The sequence below is a fragment of the Podarcis erhardii genome (assembly GCF_964252035.2).
Source record: "Podarcis erhardii genome assembly, chromosome: 11".
In the NCBI taxonomy this organism is placed as follows: Eukaryota; Metazoa; Chordata; class Lepidosauria; order Squamata; family Lacertidae; genus Podarcis; species Podarcis erhardii.
Window position 1 is genome coordinate 22496894 of NC_138501.1, and position 15031 is coordinate 22511924.

Here is a 15031-nt window from a genome sequence, read left to right on the forward strand (position 1 = left end):
TCAGCCAGTGGAGTGACTACCATTCTCAGTTGACTTGTCAATGGACATTAAATGCCAGATGCTGAGGGACAAGATGGGGATGAAGTGATCTCTAACAGGATAATATGCCAGGCATGGCAGCACAGCATTTAATGCTGCAAACCATCTTGGTGAACCTCTAAGAGGGCAAAAATTGACAAGCAAGTCCTACATCCCTCCCCCTTACTAATTAAAAATGAATTTTAAAAATCAGTGAGCTGCAGCCAATCTTAGTTCTACTTAGTGCTTTAAAAAAAAAAATGAAACAAAAATAGGTGTCGGTACTCTCCATGAAGTTGTTACAGTAAGTGCCACACTTTTAATGTGTGGGGGGTGGGAGGAAAGGTGCTGGTACTGTGTACCCTTGAGTACCCCCAGAAAAAAAATCCAACTAAATAGCGATATCCAACTAAACAATTTCATTAGAGCAAGGATTTTTCTTTGCACAATGAAACTTCCTCCTCTAGTCCTCTCCCAATGACTGACTTGTACCCTCCCCAAATTTGCTCTGGAAGGTTGGGGGAAAACCCTTAAAACCTTATTCTCTGAACCACCCTGAGACCTGGGGGTAAAGGGCGGAATATAAATTCAATTCAATTCAATAAAATAATATAAATATAAATATAAATATAAATATAAATATAAATATAAATATAAATATAAATATAAATATAAATATAAATATAAATATAAATATAAATATAAATATAAATATAAATATAAATATAAATATAATACAAATAAGTAAAAATAAGTAAAATAAATAAATATATTAAATATAAAAAAATTAGGTTAAAGGAATGGGTGGTATACAAATTTGATGATGATCTTCATAATATACAAATGCTGCAAATATTCAGCACATAAAATTAACACAAGTACTCTTAATTTTGTTCACTATTACAAATCAGATAAACATACTAAATCAGATCACAATCAACTTCAAGCATCAGAAAATTTTCTGATTCAAAATTTCCTAGAAAACACATCACTGCTCATGGTACAGCCAAAATAGGCTGTCTCCTTGTGCTAAACTAGAAACACAGAAATCCAGTATCTTTTTTGGAATTTGGAAAATATGTCCAACCCTTTTAATGAAATCTTGCTGCAGAAATGTTCTTAAAACAGGGATTAAGGAAGCAGGGTTGCTGATTAAGTATGTGCCTGAAAATAATGCTTGAAATGATTGAAGGCAAACACAACTTACTTTCTGGGGATGCAAATTTCCACACTGTGTTGGCGTGAGCGTCACCAACATACACTGTTCTGTCGTCGGAAGCAACAATGTCATGTGGCATCTCAAAATTCTGTCAATGTAAAGAGCCAAAGAATTAAAATTGGAGATCATCACAGTACACAGTACACACAGTACACACACACAAAAGCTCATTTAGAGCCGTTTGTTCAACGATTAGATGTAGAATTAAACTCAGGAAATGTTTTAAGCTTTCTTAATATGTGAAAGGGTGCACAAAGTCCAATGATGGAGCAGAGGTGTCCTATTGTACAGCAATATAATTTGCAGGTTTGCGGTGAAGTCTTTTCACTACAGAACGACATGGCAACAGACAACCCATCAGGCTTCAAACAACATGACCCTGCTGCATTATCTTGCCCTGTCAATCTCTGGTCAGCTAATCATGATGCTTAAGATTACTGCATTTAAGAAGTGCTACATAAAAGCTAAAATGATAATCAGTATACAGGGCCGGCCCAAGACATTTCAGCACAGAGGCGGACCCCAAAATGGCATGCCCTTCCCCCCCAGTGAAGAAGAGGGTCAGGGAAGATCTACAGCAGGAACAATGAGGAAAGAAAGATGAACAGTGGGATCTGCTGCCCCTGTGGACCCTGCTGCCTGAGGCAGTTGCCTCACCTTGCCTCATGGTGGGCTGGCCCTGTTCATTCAGACCAGTGATGGGGAACCTGTGGTTCGCCAGATGTTAAAGGTAAAGGTAAAGGGAACCCTGACCATTAGGTCCAGTTGTGACCGACTCTGGGGTTGCAGCGCTCATCTCGCTTTATTGGCCGAGGGAGCTGGTGTACAGCTTCCAGGTCATGTGGCCAGCATGACTAAGCCGCTTCTGGCGAAGCAGAGCAGCGCATGGAAACACTGTTTACCTTCCCGCCGGAGCAGTACCTATTTATCTACTTGCACTTTGACGTGCTTTCGAACTGCTAGGTTGGCAGGAGCAGGGACCGAACAACGGGAGCTCACCCCGTCGTGGGGATTCGAACCGCCGACCTTCTGATCAGCAAGTCCTAGGCTCTGTGGTTTAACCCACAGTGTCACCCGTGTCCCTGGGCTCCAAATAATAATCATCCCTGCCCACTGGCTAATCTGGCAGTGACTGATGGGAATTGGAGTTGAACAACATCTGGAGAGCTCATGTTCCCTATTTCTCAATAATAAAATCTCTCCCTGCACCAACTCTCTCTGTGCCTAGCAGGGATAACACCAGCCACTAGTAGAAAGGACACACAGCACTGGGAAGTACCTTAGATTATACTGGAGCCTGCATCCTTACTTTAAAACTGATGAAATGTAGATTTTTAATAAGCAATACTGATTCCCATTCTAGATAACCAGAAATTAAAATGCTGTGGGGGTTGGGAGGGAATTTATTTAAAGCCAATCTGACATTGGATTTAAGTTTTCAAATTAGACAGCTATCCCAGAGTACTAATTAATTTTAATCCACTGGCATGCTGACATCACATGCATGGTGGCAGTTTCAGACAACATAGAAGTGGAATGAAATGGGAAAGGGAAAACAAATAATAATGCAGTGACTTGGCCCCAGTCTAGCGGAATCTCTTTCCTTTATGTGGCTTAACAAATCAAATTTCAACCCTGTCTATTTTTGACTCTAGCCTAATTAAATAAAAGGACTTTTCATATGAAGCAATAAGCTGCTGTGTGCCAAGTAACTTCTGAGTTAGAAACTGTGTGTGGCACAATTTAAAGCTAGCTTGCCTTGTGGAAAATAAAGGAAGGGGAAATCATTTCAGTTTGGTTCACGGTGGTATTTTGCAGATTTACTTCTTTAGTGGAGGGCTACTTGAGAACCAATTTCAACCAGAATCCAGCTATTCTTCTTCTTATTAATCAGTTTTTATACTGCTTTTCAACCCAGTCTAAACCCTCGAGGTGACATTTCACAATATTAAAAAAGCTAAAAAGCTAAAAATCAACAACAACACAGTGATAAGATCAACTCAAACACAAAACAAGATCCAGCAGCATGATGTAAAACTCAAGTTTCCAAATACTTTTATGAATGCTCTGCTAGCCTTGCAAAGCAGAACTGGGACCCAGGAGTGAAACTCTCACACAGATGGCTTCTCTCTCTCTCTCTCTCTCTCTCTCTCTCTCTCTCTCTCTCTCTCGGGGCATTCTCTTACTTTAAAGTTCCCTCTCCTTTTAGAAACCCTTCACATCTCTCTGACCACAGAAGCTTATTGATCCCTCAACAGACACTGGTTCCTATTAATGTAGGCCCTTTGTCAGCAGGCAGCTTAAATTCACTCTCTTTCAGATTCATTTCATGGAAATTTCAAATTCCAAAGCAACAGAGATCACTAAGAAAATCTGAAAAGAACCAGCCTTCTTACTCAGCAACCAAGAATGCTCTCAACTTGCTTTGCAATTGGGGCTTGTTCGTTTTATTGCTCACTTAGAATTGAAGCCCTTTCGGTGTAATTTTGTAATTAGCCCAGTATCCCAGCTGTGACCAAATTCAGTTCTGCATATTTCAGGAAGCATCTTAGGTAACTAATGGCTTAGGTTAAACTGATCATTTACAACATAATGGTTAAGGGGAAAAGATACAATACTAGCATGCTTCCTCGCCCCCCCTGCCCCAGTGCTGTTTTATTCTTGGCTACCACTATTTTCTGAGGAAGCAAGATCCACATAGATTAAACATATTGCTGGTGATCATGAAGAGTGCAAGTAAATTCGATCTGTATTTACATTTCCTCTGCATATTCAAAATGCAAGCCAGCCAGACATGGCTCCCGTTCCCTCCTGTGGTCACCAATAAGCTTTTGTCCTCATCCTCATCCCTCTTGCCCTTTGGAAAATCCCCCTCCTTCTCCTCTTTTAATTAGTAAGGCAATGCATGATAGATTGCATGAAAGTTCATGCAGAGCTTTACGAAAAGGCGGCTTGCCTCAAGCTTAGGTGAGAGGCAACACTCGCAGCAAGGTCAGTATTTAATTCACCCATATGCACATCTTATTTCAGAGTCAAAGCCAGCAAGTAGCTGCAGCATAGGAGGAGGAGGAGGAGGAGGAAGGAAAAGTGCAAGTCTGAGGCTTGTTCCTGTGGCACAATAAGTATAGCTTAGCATCACTTCCAAACCAGGCTGTGATGTCCTTGAACTCACTGTCAATGACCAGTGAATAGGTGTTTCTCTGATCCAGGCATCAGGATCCTAAACTATCTTTTTTAGGGGACAGATCGTTAACTACAGCCTTACAACTTGGCAGGGGGTTGGACTCGATGGCCCTTGTGGTCTCTTCCAACTCTATGATTCTATGAACACAACATCCAAAATTTAACTAGGAAGAATAATTTTGTTTCACCTGCTAGGTAATTTGAAAAAAAAAACATGGTGAAGTTTGAAATGTGCAGAAGACGTGGAAGGGGAAGAAAAAGAAACGAGTGTTCATGCATTTTTAATAAAACTAAGTGATGCTTCACGACGTGTTACCTTTCTAAGTGGAATGAAAGTGTCAATGATTTCTCCAGTTGAAAAGTTCATCACGAATGCTTGCACGGGCACCGTGTCTCCAGGGTACGGCTTTCCATTAACTGCAAACAGCAGACCACCTGCAAAGACACATTTGTTCTCCCGTGATCTGTTTGGGGCTTATAATCTTCCTTTTTATTACAAGTCTTAAGCACAACAATGCAGGTTAGGAAAAGGCTGACTCAACGAGCCAGTTAGTGGTTTGTTTGCAAGCATGCAGCAGCTCATGTAGACTTTGGAAATAGTCGTTCTAATAGTGAGGATGGACTCAAGACCTTCCCCAAAACAACAGATGCAACTTTTCAGCCATGACTGCTAGGAAGCAACTGGCAGTCCTCTGAATTAGAATCAATTGGGAAAAGGGAAATATAATGAAAAATAAATGCATGAGAAATCAAATGAAGTTAGCACTCCAGACTCTCTCTTGTCTTTTAAGCTGACTCTTGGAATATTTTCATTGACCATTATTCAAATATATACCCCACCCGTCAGTCACTTTGCTACGGGTCATAAATAGCATGAGAAGAGAATTTCCACAAGGCAACTTTCCTGTTTCCTCCTTCCCTCTCCAGCCCTCTGCACTCCCTTCAATACTCTCTATACCAGGCTTCCTTAACCTCGGCCCTCCAGATGTTTTTGGCCCACAACTCCCATGATCCCTAGCTAGCAGGACCAGTGGTCAGGGATGATGGGAATTGTAGTCTCAAAACATCTGGAGGGCCGAGGTTGAAGAAGTTTGCTCTATACCTTGAATCCCAAACTCCTTGCTAGTCAAACGTTTTGGCTCCGGAACACCACAAACACGTAAGTGAGTGTTCCAGTTTGCGAACATTCTTTCAAACACAAATGTCAGCTTCCACAGTTTCTGATTGGCTGCAAGAGCTTCCTTCAGCCAATCAGAAGCCATGCCTTGGTTTCCGAACATTTTGGAAGTCGAACGGACTTCCGGAATGGATTCCGTTTGACTTCTGAGGTACAACTGTATGAGGTTGGGGAACACACAATAAGTGTGAACGATGGGGTGCAGAAAACTGCTGAGAGTGGGAGGGGGGGCGGACACAAAAAATCAGAGGCACCTTATGTAAGTGGATGGAAAAGTTCTCTTGCCCAATTCTATGCTACTGAGGATCCAGGCCATAATCCATATCTAGTATAGTCATGGTATTTGCTTCAGGGCAGTCAGCCTTGAAAAGTTTTCAGCACTAAAAATAGGAGCACAAGAAACCATTTCTCCTGCTCCAAGCGGGGAACCAGAGAACCTATGCAGACATGACCTGAGTTTGAGCAATAATAATTAAAGACATACCACTGAACATTAAGAGGACTAGAATGATCACAGTGCAGTTTTCCAGTAAAATGATTGATAGGCCATTTTTTAAAGATCAGTCCAGAAAAAACTACAGGCATATATTTAAAGACTTGTTACAGATTCTTCCAGACATTCAGTAGTTATTATTTCTCTCTAGTGCATCTTACAATAACCAAGAGGTTCACTTGCTAATGTTCTTGTTTTAGTTTTCTATCGTTAGGTTTATATGGCACAATAAACTATTGTAAACCATATATTCTTCTAGGCATTTGATGATATATTCCTTCTGCTGATGTTTTTGCTGTTTTTCCGCTGAATTTGTTATCAGAATGGTTTTACTGAAATGTATTGTTTTACATACTGTGCCTTTTTGGCTTTCAACCTTTTTGTAGTGTGCAACAAATAAGTCAATTAAAGCAACAACAACAACAATTTTAGACTATGGTTTAGTTATACATGATTTGTGAACAAGGACTTATATGGGTCCACCTGTCTGTAATGTATTTCATGTAACGTACCAGAAGCTGTGACTCTTGTTCCTAGCCTTTTCACACCTTTGAACATTCATTTACAGCTATCTTCTAATTACTAGATTTCTACTTGCCTCTCCAACAGAGATATTTTCCTCAATTGAAAAAGTTCTCCCTAAAGAGAAAACATTGCCACTACTGGCATATTTAGGCAGACTCTATTCTGTTTTCGTACGCAATGATAGTCTTGTAATTACAGTCTTCTGGGCTGAGAACTGGCTCCAGGAAAGGCGTGCTTTTCTCTGTTACAAACTACAGAGACCAACTACACCTGTCATGGAATTCCCAGCATCCTTTCCTAGTACAAACAGCAGCTGTGGGAAGGGAGACCCATTTAGAGGAGGGGTGATACTCTGGGGAAACAGGATCTAATTCTTTGTTCCCACACAGTAGGTCTGATCCAAAACACACCTCAAAGCAGTTATTTACCCCATAGATGCATTTTGAAGTAGAAAAAGGTGTCAAGAGTGCAAATCATGACATTTCCAAGTCACACTGAGCTTCCTCTGTGAATAAATTTTGGGGTACCCCCTTCCCACAGTGAACGGTTTGCTAGTAGGTTTCTCCTTTTGGGGAAATTAAGCAATGCAATATGGCTGAACAAGATGCAGCAGAATTACCACCTCAGCACATATTTACAAAGCTGAAATATGATTCTAAAAAACAGTTTTAGTGTATATTTCTGTTTCTCTCCTCAAATACTGCAATTATGTTCACACTGCTCATTAAATTATTGCAAACTTTTCAGTACCGAGTATTATCTAGACAATTATCTATCTGTACTTTTGTATTGTAATATTTGCCCTTTTAATTTTCTCTCTTCCTTTATGCTTCAATTTTTAATTAAGAGATTTAATACCCAGCATTCTTGTTCTCACGTTAAAATTTCTAATTTCTTCCTCTACTGGTGTAGAAATATTTTTGTGTTCTCTCTAATGACACTTGAAATAGCTTTTTGTATCTGCAGCCGCCAATGAAGAAGGTGGTATGTATTTAAAAAACATTTGTCTCAGAGGAGGCCTTTAACATTTAGATATTGGCAGCTATTACTGTTTATGATAGTGAGACAGAGAACAGGTTTAAAAATCTCTCATAAAAACGGTGAGATCAAACATAGCATGAGTTGGCATATACAACTATTACCATGACCACCAGCACCACTGTTTATTCAATTTATATCCTGCTCTTCCTCCCAAAGGAGCCCAGGGTGGAAAACAGATCTTAAAACAATATAATTTTAAAACTTCTAAAATTATCCCTCTTGCAGGACTTCCGGGTTGGCGCCATCACCGAATGGCGGACTCCCTCCGAGCTCCGGAGGGAGTCTGCTCGGCAGGGGCTGGGTCCTACCGCACCGGCGATGCGGGGACCCTTAAAAACCACGGCCAGAGGAGGCCGTGGACATGGAGACTCGGCTGGCACCGTTAGCGCCCTCCCGACTCGTGAAGGAGCCTTTTTAAAGGCTCCGGATCGGGTGCCGGGGAGAAGCGTGGTGCTTGAGTTCTCTGCTATCCCTGCCGAGCGCAGCCGCATGCCATCCGGCGGAGAGCGCTGACTTCTTCTATTGAAAATTTGGATCTAAAAGAAGAACCCGTGAGTAATTGGAATATGGACTAAAAAAAGGGGACAAATTTTTAAAATTTGGAGCGAACGGGGGAGGTGGAAAAAAGGAAGTCAGCCCCCCCCTAAATTGTAGAAGAGCCAAAACAAAGGAATGGATAACTAAGATCGAGAGTAACCTTATTTCACCGAATTAGCAACTTCGCGAGGGAAATTTATAAGATTGAGCCGGAGGAGAAAAGTGGAATTTGTATTAAAAAGCAACACCCCCCCCCCCCCCCGGAATCCCTGGAGCGATTCGTGAAAATGCCTGGAGAAGAGTAACGGAGGTTTTGACAGGTTTTGACAGCCGTCAAGGAGCTGTCAAAACGGAAGAATGTAACAGAGACTTGGTTATGGACTTTGCCGGTTACATTTGATATAAGTTGAGTATAAATTGTTTCAAATTGTTCAAATAAGGATAAACAAGCTATTTGGACTGGTGGATGGGCTTTGGAAGGGAACTTTGTTATGGGAATCCATCTAGAGGAGCTGAGGGATATTGCATGTGTTTTTGACAGGAAACTTGTGCAGTTGAATAGAACTTTTAATCTCCTGGGAAACTGCAGAAATGGAACATTATTTTGTCTACAGAGGACTACACACTATAGGAAACAATGGAACTATCTGTTGGAAAATGAAAGGATCATGATGTAATGTTTTGTTCCTGAACAACAAGCCTCTGCAGGGATATTAGAAACTTTTGGAGAAAGAACATTTCTGTGGGAGAACAGAGAAACAAAAAGGAGGAGAATGGCCGACAAGAATAAGGAAACAACAAGAACTGGACAGAAATGGGAAAGGGGATATTTGGGATATCCAGATTTGACAAGCTTATGGAATTAAAATTGGAGTTTCTACTCCTGGATATAAAAATCTGGATAGAAGAAATGGACCCTCTTCTCGATAGACTTTTTTTTAGGATTGGACATTCGTAATTAAATGATTGGACATTCGCAATTAATAAGACTGGCAAAGAATCAGAGGGATGTGGGTTTAATGTAATGTGGGAACTCCAGGAAGATATTAGAGATGGAGGGCTAGGAGGAACGTAACAGGGAAAAAGGGGAGGGAAAGTTGGAATCCAAAGGTTGTAAAATTATTATTTAATTCTATGTTGTTGTTTTTTATCTGTATTAAAGGGGGAAACTCGTGGAAGGGAATAGATCGATCTTAGGGGGATGGGAATTACGTTAAACTGGGTAATGGAGGATGATTGCAATTTGGGGATAAGAATTTGTTGAACCTAATTGTTTATTTGGAAGATTTGGAATACATGAGGGGGTGGGGAGGGGAAGTCCTAGTTATTGGAAAAAGTTTATAAATTGGATTTAATTTGTTTTAATTTGGAAAACCTTAATAAAAAAAATTATTTAAAAAAAATAAAATAAAATTATCCCTCTTGCACACCCCCAAAATCTTCTCTAGGGGTAGACATGGACAGGAAGGAGGGGAAAGAAACTGGAACTTGCGGTGTGCAAGTGGATTTCTATTGTACAAGTAGGCTAAGACATTTCTGTAATTAAACCTGAGAAAAGTATTTAAACTTGAGAAGACTCAAGTTTCCTACCCTAGCTCCAGTTTTTATAAAACCGTGGTTAAGTTAGATAACTGCTGCTTTCAAATTGCAGCCTGCGACCACAAAAAGATTGCCATAGAGGCTTAAAAAGGAGCTGGTGGAACTTTCAATCCTTCAAATTAAGTACATTTATTATTTTAATAATATGCTACGTTAAGAATACTACTTCTACAATCACTTAAGGAAACAAAGCAGGTCTCTCATACACGACATTAGGTGTTGTTCTTTTTTAAGTTATTACCTGGGGCATATGAAACTGCAAATACTTCTCTTCCAAACAGTGGGTGCTTGATTTCTTTAATAAATTCTCCTGTTTCTGGCTTAAAACACTGGATCCGACCATTTTCTCTGTCTGCTACACAGAGTTGACCAAAATCAGACACCAGTGTTAAGCTGTGGGGGATGCTGAACTGGCCAGGTTTAGTTTGTCCAAGAGAACTCTCTGAAAGGAGAAAACATCCGGTTAAAGTCTAACTGCTCACTACTTACAATGAGAAATCCTGATATTTTAAGCTAAGAAGAAACTGTACACTGAAATGGTTTATGGTCCAAACATATTAGATTTCAAACTGTGCACTGAAAGCATTAAGCATCCTATTCACAATGCCGGGTGTTAATAACTGAATTTCATGCAACAAAACCTGGTAAGAGGAGGACTTTGAAATTTCTCCACAAGAAGCTAAATAGATGTACAATGGTACCTTGGTAGTCAAACGTCTTGGCTCCCAAACAAATCGGCTCCCAAATGCCGCAAACCCGGAAGTGAGAGTTCTGGTTTGCGAACATTTTTTGGAAGCCAAACGTCCAATGTAGCTTCTGATTGAGTGCAAGAAGCTCTTGCAGCCAATTGGAAGCTGCGTCTTGGTTCTGGGAGTCGAAAGGACTCCCGGAACAGATTAATTTCGAGAACCAGGGTACCACTGTACACGGTAACATTAGGCCCATTCATAGGCACTTAAGTCTAATTGTTTTCATAGAGACTTAAGGTGTACCCAAACTTCTAGACAGTATCATTTGTGGGGCACCATAAGCTATTTAGGGAAAGGGTGGGTTTACTAATTGAATCAACAGCTTTCTATTCAGTACCTTCTCCCCACTGCATGACAAACATTCCATCTGGAGAGAACTGGATGATACGACTATTGCAGTAGCCATCCGATACGTAAATATTGCCAGTAACTGGATCCACTGCCACATCAGTGGGTTGGCAGAAGTGGTTTTTGTCGCTCCCAGGTTGCAAAGCCCTCCCAAAAGACAACAGAGGAGATTCCGCACCATTCGATGCCAGTTTGAATACCTAGCAATATAAAAGGGCAAAAAGTTCCAGGTCATTTAATCATATATTATAGGTAGACCTGCACAACCCGCTGCAGATCACATCGTAGGCCTGTCCTCTAGAAAATGTCTTTCTCCAGAGAACAGTTGCATATACATTAATATTCATGAACCCAATAAAGAAATCCATCATCAGACATGTAACAACGTTAATTCAGTAGCGTTTCTGCATGTCAATCCATGGTCGTTGTGCTAAATGAAGCAGCGGAACATTTGGCAAATATCCCTCCAAGTCTGAGAAGAATCATGCTGTCAAGTTGTTAACAAGAGAAGCTAGCTAAATTCAGAGTCACACAGTTAGTACGGTACTTCTGGAAGCTAGTTGTGCATACCTGATGAAGAGCTACATCTGTCACCCAATAGTTACCATTATGATCTATGCTCAAGCCATGTGGTAAATAAAACCTGAAAACAAAATAAAGGAAAACTACATTAAGCAACGGGGAAACAAGGTAGGATAATTTGTTCTGTTTAGTCACCATACAAACACCTGGATTGATGTTTATATAAAGGAAATCTTCTTATCCTAATTTACTGGAACCCTGAATGCCTGTTATTTTTCGGGCTGCATTATCCTGTCATTCCTGAGTAAATGGTTTAATTTGTGCTACTATTGACTTTCATCCTAACCTTCACCCAGTGGCCAGTTTTGAAATACTCCATGTTGTTGTTTGTGTGTACACACCCTAAATTTTTTTCTCTTCTCCTGTTGAAGAGCGAAGAGCACTCGACATGAGCATGGGAAGAGACAGATGGCTTTTGATCCCCCTGTCCGTTTCCTGGTCCAAATTTTTAAAAGCCACTGCTGTGTCCTTAAAGGAAAGAATAAGTTCTTTTAAAAAGATTTTATTGTGTGCCGATTTTGTATTTGTATTCCATACCATGCATCTTCCCACATGGTAGCACTGTTGTTTGGGGGTATCAAATTTTTTAACAGTAAAACATAAGTGCTGCACTCAGGAAAATACAACACTTCAGTACATTCACAGCCATTCTAACGACAGTGAGGAACATGGCTGCGTGGGCGCCTTGGGCACCTACTGGATTAAATGTGCCGTGTAATTTGTGATGAGTGATATAATCTCGCCTGGGCATTATTTCAGGCTTAGTGGTCATTTTTTATGTTACTCTGCTGGGAGGAAAGATGTGGGTCTCAAATACAATCAAGGTTGAAATGTTAGTAAGGAAAAGCAGTTTCGGATAGCATCATAGTTTCATAGTTAAGGTAAACTGCATATTAACATTAACAGGCGTATTACCCAAACTTTGCAGAAAATTGATACTACATATACACTTAGATACAGACTGGTGGCACATTTTGTGTGGCTCGTGAAGGGTCAGGGGCATTGTTGGGACAACTGCTGCACTAGAGTTTCCTGCTTCTCCTCAGAACTGAACAGAAAATGGAGTGTGCTGCCAGTGAAAGGTTGTTTTGCTAGATTTGGGATCATTTCCCGCTGTATGTATTCTGTGCTGTTAACTCTTCAAAAAGGCTGGAGCCAGGAAAATCTCTATGTTTGCACTATGTAGGATCGAAGCTCAGTTTTCTTTGGCATTCTATTGCGTACCAATAATTCTATCTTTATTATAATATGCTTGTTTATAAATAGTAATAATAATAATAATAATGAAGCAGTCTTCTTGGATTTTAACGCTGAGGTTTGAGGACCCTTTTTGACACACAGAGGAGGAAGTTAGTGACACTTCTCAAGCTCCTCATCCCAACAAATTATTCCCACGCAAGTACATTTCATATTAGTTGCTCAGCAGGGAGCACCCCTCAAGACTTTAAAAAAATGTTTTTCTGCAGATGAGAAGCACACAAAATCCACACATGCAGGCACACACTTAGAAAGATTAAACAAAAGTGGCAAACACCAAGACTATCCGGCTCCAGAAGATAAATGCCACCTACATGTCCACAGTTATTCCACGGAAAATATGGCACTATTTTTGCTGTAATGCCAAAATGGCTAAAAATGCAGTTAAGGCTAGTTTTGAGTGATGTATCTGCATTTGCCCAAGGAAGGATAACTTGGATCAAGTGTCTACTAAATATGCACTCACTAGTCTGGCTACAAAGTGGGAACAGCATCAACTTTTATCTCTGAATGAGACCATGAGATGGGGTGGGGTTGGCGAGAGCCCCATGTTCTACTGCTTTTTTGTTACCAGAAGTAAAGCAGCTATGGAAAAAGGTCTTCAAGCAACAGATTGTTGGGAGGGTTTCAATCCCATGCTTCATTTCATGATAAAAGCAGAACTCTCCATACAAACACTTTATAGCCAAACCAGCAAGTAGGTGTTTAGTATCTTACTTTCCAGCTTGGGGCAGGTATTATTTTCTCCCATTTATCCTACCATTCTAATAGGAAAGCACAACACACCTTTTTAGTCTTTCTGCCTCTTGAGGACAGAATATTTGCTTTTTATCTGAGTTGGGTTCATTTGGGTCATTAAACAGTGAGCAGATAGGAAGGGGCATAAATTATTTCCAGACACTGGAAAAGTTTATAATGTTTGAAAACAGTAGATATATAGATGATATAGATATAGATGATATAGATATAATGCTATGAAGTGGGGAACTTATTCAGCACAAGGAAGGCAAACATAAGAATTTTAAAAATAAGAAAGACTTACAGATTTCTTCCCGTGGAATGAAGAACTGCTGAACTATTGGGATCTAGTACAAGAATAGTGCTCTCTTTAATGGGCCCATGTCCTTTTTGTTGATAAATGTATCCACTGTCAAATGAACTACAGAGAAAAGAAAAACTGATCAATATACAAGGTAATCAATCAGACGTTTCAGAATCTTTGGGTGGATGCCAGTAACAGGTGTGGCACAAATGTGGGTTCTCCACTCACACAGGCACACACACATTGCCATACAATATGTGTGTCTTAATAATATAGCTTGCTATCTAAAAACAAAGAAACGGCAATTCTCCCAGGGTGTAGCACATTGAAGGTGGTTTTCCCTCCTTCTCCTCCTTTCCCAAACAGAGAAGCAAGAATCTTACTGCACACAGCCTCTTCTTCTGGGCTGTGCATTTCATTTCACATGAGTTCACTGCTGCAGCCTCAAGTGCACCATTCACATAGCAAGTAGGAACAGGAAAGATGTTGTAAGATTGGATAATAGTGAGCTCTGAGTGGCTCCAGAGCAGGCTGCAGATCTAAGGTGCTCATGAAACAGGAAGTTTCCCTACATGCTCCAGTGTTTCCTAAGACCAAATTTGAGGAAATGTAATGCTTCCTCGGCACTTGGGAGAGTATCCCCACTCTCAGTGATCTCTCTAAGCGCTGCTGCTTACATATATCTGGCTTTAAAATAAATAAGCAAACCACTGCAGATGCCACCACCCAAATCAGGTGGATATGTTGGAAGGAGGAAAAATGCAAGGGAAGGGAGAGTGGTCTGCCACTGCTGCTGTACTTGATTATTTTATACAGACAGTTGACACAACAAAATGAGCTCGAGTTTTTGTCCGTCCCCCACCCCCAGTCTATTTTACACTGAGAATTAAAGTATCAATAATTTTGAAATTCACAGTAGGCTCATTGTGAGCCATTTACATAAGTATAAGGCACTCATACTGTTATCCCAATGAGAAATTATTAGCTATACTTCTCCATCAGTGCAAGAAGCCTTTATAAGCATTCCAGCATAAGTGCTTAGCATTGATTGAAACAGTGTTAACTGACTATGCTCATGAAAGTAAATAGCATTTAATCTAATTACATGTAAAATTGTAATTCAATTCTCATCCAAAATCTGGGAGCTGTATATTTTTTCTGCACGTTTATTTATTTAACTGGCTTCTAAGTGCTTATAGGGATTGATTTTTTAAAAAACAGGAGGCTTGCTTTATGACTTTAGATGAGTCTGCAAACCAAA

General features: G+C 40.3%; 1 protein-coding gene across 7 annotated transcripts in view; it reads right to left on the reverse strand.

Moving 5' to 3' along the window:
• PAM (peptidylglycine alpha-amidating monooxygenase) overlaps window positions 1-15031 on the reverse strand; it is a 125442-nt gene that overhangs the window by 12401 nt on the left and 98010 nt on the right. For all 7 annotated transcript variants that reach the window (XM_081880385.1, XM_081880384.1, XM_081880386.1 and 4 more), the window contains 6 exons: window positions 13771-13887; window positions 11460-11532; window positions 10879-11089; window positions 10034-10234; window positions 4737-4855; window positions 1226-1325 (listed from right to left, as the gene is read on the reverse strand). In XM_081880385.1, the coding sequence (XP_081736511.1) occupies window positions 1226-1325; window positions 4737-4855; window positions 10034-10234; window positions 10879-11089; window positions 11460-11532; window positions 13771-13887 (821 nt within the window). The remainder of the gene's footprint in view (window positions 1-1225; window positions 1326-4736; window positions 4856-10033; window positions 10235-10878; window positions 11090-11459; window positions 11533-13770; window positions 13888-15031) is intronic.